Source organism: Euphorbia lathyris, chromosome 1, assembly GCF_963576675.1.
Source record: "Euphorbia lathyris chromosome 1, ddEupLath1.1, whole genome shotgun sequence".
Taxonomy (NCBI): domain Eukaryota; kingdom Viridiplantae; phylum Streptophyta; class Magnoliopsida; order Malpighiales; family Euphorbiaceae; genus Euphorbia; species Euphorbia lathyris.
Genome location: NC_088910.1, coordinates 85,460,233 through 85,474,198, shown reverse-complemented (window position 1 = coordinate 85,474,198; position 13,966 = coordinate 85,460,233). Strand labels below are relative to the sequence as shown.

Sequence of the window (13,966 nt, the reverse complement as noted above, 5' to 3'; positions counted from 1 at the left end):
TAAGTATGTGGTCTATCATGTCATTCGGAGGACCTCAATTCTTATTTGGACACGTGTATAGTGACCACGTAATAACTAAAATAGTGTAACCTCTTATAATATTTATGGATCCATACTATAAGTGTCAAAATATATATGGAAGATCCTTTATTTAAAATGGACAACCGGATGCTTCTAATAATTTGATGATTCTAATAATTTGACCTGATCTAGGCTAAATTGAACCTTAATGCCCACTGGAGGGCCAATTTAACCCTTTTATTCTGTAGAAGAACTGATGGTAAACGTTTGAGAGAGAGCCTCTCTGATAGGCTGCGATTAGGGGTTTGATTTCCCAACCCAATCTTCTACTTTGCCATCCCGACTGCGATTTGCTTGCTTCCTATTCTTCTTATCTCTTGCGGTTTGCTTCCTTTGCTTTGAGTCGCGATTTTCTTCTCTTCCCTCCCCTTGCTGTCTGGTCTGGATTCCCGTGCGGTGCGGTGCGGTGCGGTGCTGCTCCTGCTTCCTTTCGATTTGCTTCCCGTGTGCTGCTTCTCCTCCATTGCTGTCTAGTAAGTAATCTTTGCATTTTAATTTATTATTTAATTTCTTAACTTTTTCAATAGATTAAGATGAGTTAAGTAGTTTTAGTGTTTGCTATACTATTACTGTTTTTTTGCATTTGATTTTATTTTAAAGGAGTTATTTTTTTTATTTACATTGAATTTGAATTGAATTGAATTGATATGTGTGGAAGCTCTATTGATCTGAGACTACTTGAAGATCCCTGGGTTCCTTCCTTAGGAAGTCGATGATTACACCACTTAGATATGGATTGAGAAGACGGCCCCGCCCCAAGCTAACAATTGAACTCTTAGATAAGAGCCCAGGCACAAATGATGATATCTTCCTTGGTCAGTTTACCGAAGAAAGAAACTTTGTTCCTCTACGAGACAAAACAGGATTCGTCCTAAACTAAACAGAATCTGGTTGTTACCACCAACACTAACCTCTTAGACATGACAGAGGGGGACTATAGGGCTTAGACCAGTAGGATAGCTCCTTAACGTCTTACACCGGTCAATAAAGTACTTAGACCAGAAACCATAGCTCTTACACCAGAAAGAGTAACCTGCAAAACCATCACTAAGGTCTAGCTCCGTAACCTCTTACTGGCACCCCGTAACCATCACTATACCATAGCTCCGGAACCTATTACAGTCAGTGCTGGGGAAGCAAAGAATGGAATGTCTGTTCTGTAACAAGCTTGATTGACTCATATACAAAGTAATTTTTTTTTTATTATTGCATACGTCAATTAGAGATGATCTCAGAAGGTTGGAAAAGAGTTAGAAAATGAAGTATATCAACATAGAGACAGCTCTTTAGTGGTTTAGAACAATTTCGATTTTGTTTAGCACATTTTGAAGTTTTATTCTTAACTATTTTATTTTTTTTATCATTGCCTATTAATAAAATTAGACCTAGGTGTTTTGGGGGGTTCGTTTGGGGGTGCAACCTAGTTCGGATGCCCGACAACCTCTGTTTCATCTAGGTTCTCGTCTTTTAACTTTTAAGGATTTTTTTTTTTTTAGAATTGTGTATGAAAGGGCCCAAATTTATTATCTCGCCCCGGGCCTACAAAAGGTCAGGAACGGCCCTGGTAGGGCATACGCCTTTTCCCATTATTGACCATCAAGGATCATAAATTTTTGGCTCTTTGGATGATGATTTTAATGATTTTGGTATACTCTTTCAGATTGTTGTAATTCTTTCTTCTGTTTTCTGTACGTTTCTTTGCAGTTACATATCTTGGTTTTGTATTATTTGAATTAGTTCTTAATCATCGAACGTTGTGTAGTCTGTTCAGTTATAATTCCTTCTGAAAGTAAGAAATAACGAGAAAAAGAAATTAGCTGACAGACGCTAGTGCAATCCTTGCCAGTACACAAATTTCAAATTGGTGATTTTTTTTTAGGTTACAAAGAGAAAAAAAGTTCACGTACAATACTTGTATGAGATTAAGTTCTACAATTCCTTTTTTTTTTGTAGCTTTAGGGGGGTCTATTTTCTAGGTAAATTTATCACACTCTTCTTGGATTCTTATTTTAAATGCTGTTTTAATTGTCATTATGTACCTCTAAGAGTCCCTTGAGTTTAACTATGGAGATATACAGTTTAAGCTTTAGTCTCATTTCTCCCCATCTTTTCTCCTTTGTCTTTTTACATGCTATCCTACATCCACTTCACAAGGTAAATTATTTCATTCATTAATATTAAGCCCTTCCTTTTTTTTGTTAGGTTTTTTTTTGCCTCCGATTTACATTTCTCGGGTTAGATCTGTGCTCTGGTTGCTCATTTGATTTGGTTAACAGCCAACATGCCCCGGTATGAGCTTCTTCTTATTTTTTGATGTTCAGCACCCTTTTGCCCTTCATATTGATGGATTGCTTATTTGTTTGGTTATATTTCTGGCTCAATATTGCAGGTACTACTGTGATTATTGTGACACTTATTTGACCCACGATTCTGTAAGTATTTCTGTTTATTTTTGTTCAATCCTTGTTATTTTCGTATGGCATTATCCATGTTTACATTGCTTAGGATTTCACTTGGTAAGTTAAAGTTTTGAAAAAACATAACTTCTTTATCCCTGTTTAATCTGATACTTGCATATTTGCAGCCTTGCAGGTGAGTTATTTTTATCCTATTGTTTGATAATTTAAAGATGTAGAAAATGTTTTTCCGTGTAGCAATCTCCTTTTGCGATTATCTTCTATTTGTTCATAAAATTTTGAAAGGAATTTTGTTCCATGGATGAATTTGGGACCAACCAAAAAGTTTGTACTTTCCTGTTCAAATTCCAATGCTGAACTTAGTCCAAACAAAGGGTTGTGAGTTTCCATTCTCAAATTGTAATCTTCACTTCTTCTTTTGGCAGTACAGAATTACTTTGTTGAAATGCATAGTATTACAATTAGTGGCAATCACATGATATTTTTTTTCTTAAAGAAGGGTTGTCATTTGAAGTTCCAGCTTTACTAAAACTGTAGATACTTCTTTTCAACTTACAAAGGCTACCCATATTGATGAAAATCAAGTTCCTATGTCATCATTGCTTTGTTTTTTACTGCTCATAGTTATATTCCACTTTTTAAACAATCTTTTTTGTTAAAATCTCTAAATTTGTCAATGCTTCTTTTACCGTTATCCCTTGGCCAGAGACAAGAAAAATCCCATCAGTACGATGTCCAAGTCTTCAAGTTGTAATACAACTTCTTGCACTGGACTCTTAGGTCCCAAAAGTACGATGGATAGTGATTAATTGATTACTATTTATTAAATAATGCTTATGGCTAATTCTATGAATCCATTTCTTTTGTTGATAATTTCCTACTTAAAAATTGGCTTGTTATAGAAATCAGTACCCACTACAGGCTACAGCTCATGTTCCAGATAGATCAGATGACTATCTCTCCTCGATATAGGCTTGCAAAGAAATTTTTGAAGGATGAGTGACCAGATAAGACTGCGAAAATTGAAGAACAACTTATTTTCTTAGCTCTTCAGACCTTCTGAAGATTTAGAGTTTGGAGAAAGGATTTGGAGTAGTAGAAGGAAGATTATTAAGTTTTAAGGCTTACATATAGGTTTTAGTACAAATTACGAAACCTTATTTTTTCAGTCCGAGCAACCTAAATGAAGCAGATTTTTGTTCGTATGCTTTAATCACCTTCAAACCATTTGCTGCATATATTCTGGTTCACTTGCCTATTTTCTTTCACCATTGATAATGCAGTTATCGAGGGTAGGACTACAATATACCTGTGCTTTGAGTAGATTAATGGATGCTGGATGGCTCACTTGTATGTTACCAAGTTTCATTAATGCATAAGGACCATCAAGTGTAAAGTCCTTGACATCACAATTTGAAAGAAATGCAGTTGTTATGTTAATGGATAATGTGATAGCTGTGAGTTTTGGTTTATAAACCACTAGAAGAAATAAGCAGTGGTCATCCTATTATTTAATTTCTAGTGTATTACACAATGGAATGTTTTTGTATTTGTTTTATTCAACAGATCTCTTTCTCTCTCTCATGCATAAACAAACATATTAGTCCTGTGAGCAATTATTTGTTGCTTCACGTTTGAAGAATTTGTAATCTTAGAATAATTACAGTCTCCTTTTATATATTTAAATGAATTGTTAAAGAGTGAATGACAGTAGTTGCTTGGATGTATGTATATTTCCATGTTCAAAGAACTAACAATATTAAAGTGAGCCTTCGATGTTACTGATGGTTTTCTTTTAAATATTTCAGCCATCTGTTAGAAAGCAACACAATGCAGGTTACAAGCACAAGGTGATTTATACATTTGATCTTAGTTTATTATTTATTATGATTACTATCAATGATATCAAGGGTTGACTGAAAATCAAATGCTGGTTTTTGTGCATAGGCAAATGTAAGATCATACTACCAACAGTTTGAGGAGCAACAAACTCAAAGTCTAATTGACCAAAGAATTAAGGAACATCTTGGCCAACATCTTGGCCAAACTGCAACATTCCAGCAGGTTGGAGCTGCATACAATCAGCATTTGATGGTGCAGAGGCCTCGCCTTCCTGTTCTGCCAACACCTTTAATGCCTGGGATGAGGCCTCCGCTATTACGACCTATTCCTGGTGCTCCAGGTAAAGTGCAGCATAGAAACTGCATTTTCTTTTGCATGCAACAATATCATTTGCTCGACTGCTTTATGTTATTATTGTATTCCTTTCCGTTATAAGCTTGTTCTGCAACTGTATTCATTTTGTTCTGTTTGTTTACGGTAGGTTATATGTCTGCTCTACCAATGCCACCAATGATGGCACCTCCTGGTGCTCCTTCCTTGCCTGGTCAAGTAAATGGTGTTTCAAGGCCTCCGATGGCTCTTCCCCCAACTACTGTTCCTGGAAGTACTGTAGCACCCCCTCCTTCAAGTGGTGGCTCGGGCATGGTTCCACCTGCTAACTATCCAGCACCACCCACAAGTGGAGGTTTTGATAGCTACAGTAATGCCCCTGCTCCTGAAGCTAATCACTAGTTGGTTGTTTCTGTTTCTCAGTGTAGAATAGAAGTTGACATCTGAAAGAAAGAGCTCAGAAGTGTGTTTTTGGGTAGAATGCTTGGTAAAAAGAAGCCTATATTTTGCCGAATTAGAATTTTTTTATTGGTGATTTATTTGAACTTTTGCACTATCCCCTCAATATCAACTTGTTAGAGGAACTGAGAAAAGATATATAATGCATTTCGAAACCTTAAATTTCCACTACCCTCATCATTCAAATGCTGAACTTTGAAATTTCTCTCTTCATTTTCTTAAAATTTCCATTTAAAATTAGGTTTGTTTTTTGAGATTCCCAGTCTAATAATCACTTACAAAAGGGATGATGCCAAGGTTTATAACTTCGCAAACTGGTTTCTAATTCTAGCTCCATTTGATTTGTGTTGCTTGCTTGAGTCATGGATGATGGATGTGGTTTATGTTCATGTTAGCGATATTTTGCGAATTTGTGAATAATGCTAATTTTCAACCTTGTTACGTGTGGTTAGGATGTGGGCGTGCTAGAGAAATTGCTTCTGAAAAATGGGTTAAGTTTATAGAATTTGCGCGTCAAAACTTGAAATCTAAATGAAATGATTGACGAGGGATGCAAGTATTGAAAAAGTCCATCTTGGGCCTCTAGTGCCGTTATAAACGTTATAAAAACTTGATTTAATTTTATTTAAGGCTGTAATGAATAAATTAAAGATGAGTAAAATAAAGAAAATAGAAGTGCCAGATTGGTGTGAGATTTAAAAAAAAAAGTATTTATTGATATAAATGTAAGTCGGAATACATATAGTTAAATCAATTGTTTTTTTTGAAACCAGAGAGAACTTTATTAAACTTCGAATGCCATGTCTCTTACAATAGCTTCACCGATCCAACTCAGTTCAGAAAAAGAAAAATAATCGTTAGCTAAGGAACCAACCTGTCTCGCCATCGCGTGAGCAGCTGCAATCGCTAACCGAGGAGTAAAATAGACGAAGAAACCCAGATTTGAAAACAAAATATCCCTACAGTCTTGAACTATGCATCCAAACACAGAAAAATCTTCATTGTTGTTGAGAATACTAGAGACAACTCCTTGGGCATCTGACTCAAAAATAACTCTCTCCCATCCTTCATTTGCTATCCATACCAGCGCTTTCATGATTGCCAGAATTTCTACCATGCGTGGTTCTGTTATTCCAACAACCTTTGAACTACAAGCTGCTACCCCTTTTCCTTGACTATCCCGCATCACACATCCCAGGCCACCAGACATCTGCTCACGGAATACAGCACCGTCCGTGTTACATTTCAGTGAGCCTGAAGGGGGCGGACACCACCGGGCCTGGGGCCGAGGCGCAGTATCAACAGTAGATTGTGCAGGCGATTTGCATGATTTCCACTCCTCATAATAACTCAGGTTATGCATCCAGCATACTGCAGGTTGTTGAACAACTCCTTTCCACATTAGCAAATTTCGTTGCTGCCAAATGGTGTAAAAAACCACTACGGTTTTAACAAGATCAACTATAGAGGTCGAGACGCATAAGTCGAGGAACCACTCAGCTGTTGTGTCATAAAGACCACTCGGAGCGGCGACTCGAGCCTCATTCCAGCTGTGAATTGCGAAAGGGCATGCTGCGAATAAATGCCAGCTGTGTTCGATATCTGTCAGACACAGACAACACTCAGTTGGAATAGCCATTCTCCTAGAGTGTAACGTATACCTCAGTGGTAAACAACCCGAGCAAAACTTCCATAGAACATGCTTCACTTTTGGAGGTAAATTGAGCTGCCAAGCTCTTCACCAACCCGGAGAATCGACTACGTTTATACACGAAGCTTCGAGCGCTTTATACCCAGATTTTGGAGAATAACTTCCATTTTTAGTATGCATCCATATCATCCTATCCTCCATATCTCGAATACATATGAATTGAAATGCACTAATAAAAAATGAAATCAACGATAAACTCGGTGTCACAATAGCTATCTTGGCGAGGCATTGGATTTGATGTCGGTTTGAGATCCACGAGCATCGCGGTAGGTTGGCAAAGACGAAATTGATCTAGCAAATTTCTGATTGTAGTAGGTAAGTATGTGACAGATTTGACATCGACTTTGGAGGACTAGTATGAGAGCTTATGAACACGGAATTGAGTAAAGTAAAAGGCCAAAATCAAGTCATGGAGCCAAGAATGAGCTCATATGAAAATCTGGGACAGGAACGAACTGTAGATGCTCGGAAACATAAAAATGAAAAATGAGGCAGATTGTGATGAAAAGCTGGAAACAGAAATTGTAAAAAGATTTGAGGTGTAAAGATCGGTTTGTAAACTGAGTTTCTGGATACGAAATCGAGTAAAACGAAAGACACAATTTAACTTCAGGAAATCAGAAACAAACAATTAAAAGCAATCGAGAGCAAAAACGGACTTTAAATGGGCTGAAATGGGTTTGGAAAATTACTGGACAGATTATTATGAAAACTGGAAAATTAATTGAAATGTGATTCTAGTTAATGAATTGATGATTCCAGGTTTAGGAATGATAAATTAAATGGAAAGAACTTGAAAACGAACTATTAAGGAATTGAATTGAAGCTAAGACAAACTAGAAAAAGGAAATTGGAATTAGGAATTTAGAAGAACAAAACTAAGAACTAAGCATTAAGAACTTAGGAATTGGAAGAGAATTTTGGGAGGGTTTTTGATACGTTGAATGAGTGATTTTTAAGGGTTCTATTTATAGTATTTTTGTGAGGGTAAATTGAGGCAATTAGCCACCCCACTACCCTTATTTTTCTCTCAGGTTTTGCTTACAAATTGACACCTCACTTAACTTCCATAACTTCCCCAACTTTCTTCTAACTTCTCTCAACTTCTATGCCACCTCATCCAACTAATTTGTGGTTAGAGATAGTTTAAGGCTAGACATAGGTGTGCAAAGGGAGTTAGACTTTATGTGTCAGCTTTTGATCATGTTCGGTGTGTGTTGGAAAAGCCGGACGTATTGAACCGAACCCCTAAAAAATAATTCCAGGAGTAGGTCTCGACGAGACATGTATAGGTCTCACCGAGGTCTAGACGATATTTTATTATTATTATTTTATTTCTTATATATATACTTTATTTTATCAAAACTTTACTCTAATAGTTAACCATAAGCTTTTTATTTGCATAAAAATAAAATTTATTTATTTGAGCAATTCTATATTGATTGGATGCTAAGATCAAGACATTTAAGATTTGTTTTGGAGTGGCAACGTTATTAATCTAGAATCAGTTGATCACTTTGTTAGCGATATTTTGTGAGTAACGATAATTTTCAATCTTGTCATATGTAGTTAGGGTGCGGGCGTGCCAAAGAAAATTATTTCTCAATTAAAGAGGTTAAGTTTATGGAAATTGCGCGCCAAAACGTGAAATCTAAACGAGGCGATTGGTGAGGAACGTAAGGATTGAAAAAGTCTCTTTTGGATCTCTAGCGCCGTTATAGAAACTTTGCTAGATAAATCGATTTTATTTAAGTTACCGCGAATAAATTAAAGACGGAAAAGTAAAGGAAATTAAAGTGCGAAATTGACACAAGATTTTGGAAAAATTGATATTTTATTGATATGAATGAAGGTTTGAATAAATAAATTCAGAGTAAAATGAAAAAAAAGTGAAATCGATTACAATTGAATTAATTCTATACTAAACATATAGATAAGTCAATTGAAATGTAAGAACAAATCAATACATAATTGAAAATATAAATAATAAAAGAAAAATGAAATTCAACGACAAACTTGGAGCCACAATAGCTATCTCGGTTGGACGTTGAATTTTGATGTCAACTTGAAGTCCTCAGGGGACCGCGGTCGATTGGCAAGAGCGGAATTGATTTTGAAAACTTCTGACTTGTAGTAGGCAAGAATGGGGCAGATCTTACCTTCAATTTCGGGAGAACCGTATGAATACTTACGAATACGGAATTAAGTGAATAAAAAGCCTAATTTGAACTTCAAAATGTCAAGAACATATGTTTAGAAGAGATCGAAGGCTGAAACGAAATTTAAATAGACGAAACGGACTTAGAAAATCACTGGACGAATTATGATAAAACCTGGAAACAGAATGTCTAAAACAATTTGGGGTGCAAAAATCAGCTTATAAATGGAGTTTCTGGATACGAAATTGGATAGATCAAAATGCTAAATTTAATTTCAGAAAGTCACGAATTTTTTTGTGGAAGGACTTGAAGGTAAAAACAGACTCTAAATAAATGAAATTGGGTTTGGAAAATAACTGGACGAATCTGAAAAAATTAATTTACAAAAACGATTCTAGCTAATGAATTGAAAATTTGAGACTTAGGAATGCTAAATTAAATTTAAAAAAACTTGAAAAGAGGCTATTAGAACCTGAATTAAAGCTAAAGCAAGCTAAAAGAAGGAATTAAAACTAGGGAAAGTGAAGAACAAAAGGAAGAACTTAAGAGTTAGGATTAAGAACTAAGCATTAGAGCTTTGAGAGGGGGTTTTGTATGTTGAATGAGTGTATAATTATGAAAAATAGAGGGTCTATTTATAGTATTTTGAGATGGCATTTTGAGTAATTAATCACCCACTAATCCTTATTTTTCTCTCTAATTTTGACCACTAATTTGTCACCTCACTAACTTCCTCAACCTCCACAAACTACCACTAACTTCCTCCTAACTTCTCTCAACTTCCATGCCACATCACCTCACTACCTTGTGGTTAGAGAGACTTTTAAGGCTAGGGATATGTGTGGGGATGGACTAGGCTTTGTGAAGTCGGATGGACTGAAACGGGTTCCGGACGAGGACTGGCATCCAGCTCGCTGAGCTGACTGTCAGCTCGCCGAGTTAGAGATTAGTTTATATATATATATATATTATTTTTTTCATATTTTTCATCATTTTTATTTCTTTTATTTAGAAAAATGGAAACTATACCTAAAATTAAATATAAGCTTTCTATAGGCTTAATATATACGCAGCCCCCTTAAGTTGTCCATTTTATTCATTTAACCCCCTCAACTTAAGGGACATCCTTTTAACCCCCTTAACTCAATAAAAACGCTATTACTAGCCCCGATAATCCTACGTGGCATTGACTTGGACCATGATTGTGTTTCACGAATTGTAGGCGCGTGAACACTGCAACGGTAAAAAAAACAAACCACACCCATATTAATACACAATTAATAAAAAAAATCCCTAAATCGAAGTTCAGCAGATCGTCGTCTTCTTCTTCATCCTGTCGACGAATTCCACAGAGGTTTCTTCTTCTTCTTTTTCTTCACGAATTTTTCTCATTTCACTTCAGTAGCTCTTCTTCAACAGCTCTTCTTCAACAGACCTTCCCTAATTGAAGTCGACTTTAACGGATTCTCATCTTCGTCTTTGCTTCTTCACGGATTCTCATCTTCGTCTTTGCTTCTTCACAGATTCCATTTTTCTAGGTTTTTGTTTGTGTTCAATTGATTTTCATCCGGTCAAGCAAACTGAAAGAGAAACCTTCTCATTCGGTCATTGGGCTTAGTGAAATCGAAATCGAAATCTGTTAAACCGGCCATTCTAACACCGGCGACGATGGAGAGAGACCATGTGTGCTTCTGTGGTGAAGTTGCTTACATGAGAGTATGTCGGAAACCTCCAAATCATGGTAGACGTTTCTTTGGATGTCCTAATTATGGCAGTGAAATGTTTTGTGGTTATTTCAGGTGGTATGATCAAACCTCTAATTTCCAGACTAAGAACATGGGACGGTTTAAATGGTTGAAAGAGAAAGAAGAGAGTAATTCAAGAAGCAATTCAGTGAAGATGGATGAGAGTGGAGAGTGTAGACAATGGCTTAAATTGATAGGGATTTTGTTGTTGGGATTTGTTTTAGGATTGTTGTTTAGTTCCTGAACTGGTTAAGTAATGTAATGATTTTGATTGTGTACTGAATTGGTGGGATGAAGTTGTAATGCATTGTTATGGTGTAATGAAATGGTTTTGATTATGTAATGGCAATTGGTGGAATGAATTTGTAACAATTGATTATGATGTTATGGTGTAAAGGCAAATGTTGTTAGTGATTATGCACTGATATAAAACAGACCATATATGCATTTAGCCATATGAAATGATCCAAAAACCAGACCAGAAAAACTCCATAGAAGCCAATTCAAAAAACACAAATCATTAAGCCATAAATGGTCTAAAAAAAGACCAGAAATATGCATTAAACTAGCTGAAACTGTGTCAATACATAGTTGTCCAAAAGTAAGGCAAACTCCTACAATCCACATAGCACTAAGCTATAAATTGTCCCAAAAAACAGACACAAAATATGCACCAAGCCAGAAATATGCCATAATGTCCAAAATAAAGGCATATTCCTAGGAGACAAGCATTCCAAAAAACAAGCATTACAAAACACAGACATAAAACTTAAGGCATCCATCTAACAACATTAGGTTGAGAAGCTGATGTTGTTGCTTGTTGAGAAGCATTTGCTTGTGTTTGAGTAGATGTTGCTGCTGGTTGAGAAGTTGTTGCTTGTGGTTGAGTAGCAGTTGCAGCTGGTTGAGAAGCAATGGTGTGTGGTTTGAGCCCTCTATTCCTTAAGTATACATGTTTTTCCCTGAACTGCATTGTTTCTTTCCATTTCAGTTTTGGTGCTTCAAAACCAAGGTCCCCTGTCACTTCAGCAGAGTTTTTCAGCTTATTTGCACCAGTAGAGATGACAGTTTGTTGACCTCGCAAGTTCTACATGAATATGGAATCCCAAGTCATTCAAACAACCAAAACTGAAAACAACTTAAAACAGAACATATATAAGCAATTACCTGAGCACATGTCCAGCCAGTTCTCTCTGAAATGAAGACACCAACTCCTGAAACTTTTTGTTTTTTGGGAGACTGCTTTTTATTAGAGCTTTTTACTGTCTTCTCAGCTATGTTCTTGGGATCCTTTTGTAGCCTCTGTTTCCTGCGTGGTTGTGGTCTCTATAAAGCAACATCTAAATTAGTAACCATGGATAGTGTACTTAAAAAAATGAAAACGTTTAACAAACCTCTACGACATGTTTTGTTCCACTAGTACTTGCCCCTGAGGATTGAATTGAACCACCCTGCACCTTACAACCTTTCTTGTTGTGCCCTTGTTGTTTGCATTGGGAACACCTAATGATTGACCCTTTCTTAGACATCTTCCCTAATTTTTTCACCTCATCCTTATCTTTCCTCCTGTTCTTTTTCGGCCTGCATGGCATGATCCTAACAGGTGGAGGTTCAACTTCAGGATTTTTACTCTCTGGCCACATCTTCATATTGAGAACAGGTTGTATGTAATGAGAATAGGTAAGCTTGTATTTCTGAATACCATACCAGCTGCTTACATAGTCCATAGGATCTTTTTCTGCTTGAAGAATTGCAGCACATGCATGAGGGCATGGAATGCCCTTTAACTCCCAAGACCTACAAGAACATGATTTCTTTCTCAAATCCACCCACTACTAGAAAAAGTTTGATTGCTGACGGAATTTTTTGACGGAAAGAAATCCGTCAGTAAATTTTGACGGAAGTTCGTCAGAATGTATTCCATCAATATATTTGACGGATTTTTTGACGGAATGAAAATTCTCTCAAGGTATTATGGTTGGAACTTTCCCCCCATTATTTTTGACGTTATATTTTGACGAATATACATTCCGTCAAACATTCTGACGGATTTTCGTCAAAACATTTAAATCATTATTATGTAATTAAATTAATATATTTTCATATTTTTTAAACTAAAAATCATATTATTCTAATTTGAAAAATTTATATATGTAGTTGAATTTAGTTTTTATTGTTAATGTGTTTAATGACTTTTTATTTATCAAAATTAATTTTTCATATGAATTTTAAATTAATGTGTATCGCCTCATTTTTTTATTATATTTTGTAAAAATTATAACTAGATATTTGTATATTAGTAATCTAATTTTCTTTCAAAAATATATGGTAAAATATATAAAAAAACATAAAAAAGTAAAAATGTATGATAAACGATATATATATCAAATAAACAAAAATAACTTTATATTATCTTGTTATTAAATAAATATAATATGAGAAAATCTGAGAATTAATTTTGGAGAATGAAAATGAAATGAAAATTATAATGAAATTTAATTTAATAGGTCAACTAAACACAAGTTTAAGTAAAATTTAAACACAAATATATCGTAAAATAATAAAATTATTTTAGAAAAATGTGAAATATAATTAGGAAATTAGAATCGAAAATATCGGGAGATGAGAGTATAATATATTTTATTTCATTGAAAAATTGAAAATTCATGGTATTCTAACTTGAATTCTTAATTTTATTTTGGTTATTGATAAATTTATGAAAATAATATTTATATTTGAATATTTTTTTTTATTTTTTATTTTTTTTATTGGGATAAGGTACCACCGACCCCGAATCATTTCGGAACTAAGGCTTTGTTGTTGTTGTTGTTGTTGTATTGGGATAAGGTACCAAAATGATTTTAAAGTTATTAGAGAAGTGTCAATTTGACCCGACATATAAAGTAACACCAATTTAACTCCAATGTTTATGAAATTATGTTAATTTAATTCCACGTAACAATAAATTAATTTATAAAAACTATTTTAACTAATAATTAAATTAAATTGAGTTTTGAAGGTGCTTGTTCGATATTCATTAAAAAAAAAGGCACCTGTTTTGAATTTTAAATCAAACAGGGGGCAAAGAGGTAGCTTTTGCATCTTAAGTTGATATGGACATTGATCATGATTTGATCCAACGGCTCATATCAAACCCTAATCTTATCCCTATAAATTCTTTCTTTTCACTCTCTCTCTTCATTCTAACGTTCGCCCCTCTTT

The 13,966-nt window shown here is 35.1% G+C and overlaps 1 protein-coding gene across 1 annotated transcript; it reads left to right on the top strand.

Annotated features, from left to right (window-relative positions):
- Positions 1-246: 246 nt before the first annotated feature.
- On the top strand, positions 247-5,300 carry LOC136204702 (U1 small nuclear ribonucleoprotein C). Its single transcript, XM_065995538.1, has 6 exons — positions 247-556; positions 2,285-2,370; positions 2,471-2,513; positions 4,307-4,348; positions 4,446-4,680; positions 4,822-5,300. The coding sequence occupies exons 2-6, from the start codon at positions 2,363-2,365 to the stop codon at positions 5,070-5,072; spliced, it is 579 nt and encodes a 192-aa protein (XP_065851610.1). The 5' UTR covers positions 247-556; positions 2,285-2,362; the 3' UTR covers positions 5,073-5,300.
- Positions 5,301-13,966: the final 8,666 nt, after the last annotated feature.

Excerpts from the sequence above, each read along its gene's own strand:
- LOC136204702 (XM_065995538.1), top strand. Across the intron at positions 4,349-4,445 it reads ATGCAGGTTACAAGCACAAG|GCAAATGTAAGATCATACTA; the intron begins GTGATTTATACA and ends TTTTGTGCATAG. Across the intron at positions 4,681-4,821 it reads ACCTATTCCTGGTGCTCCAG|GTTATATGTCTGCTCTACCA; the intron begins GTAAAGTGCAGC and ends TGTTTACGGTAG.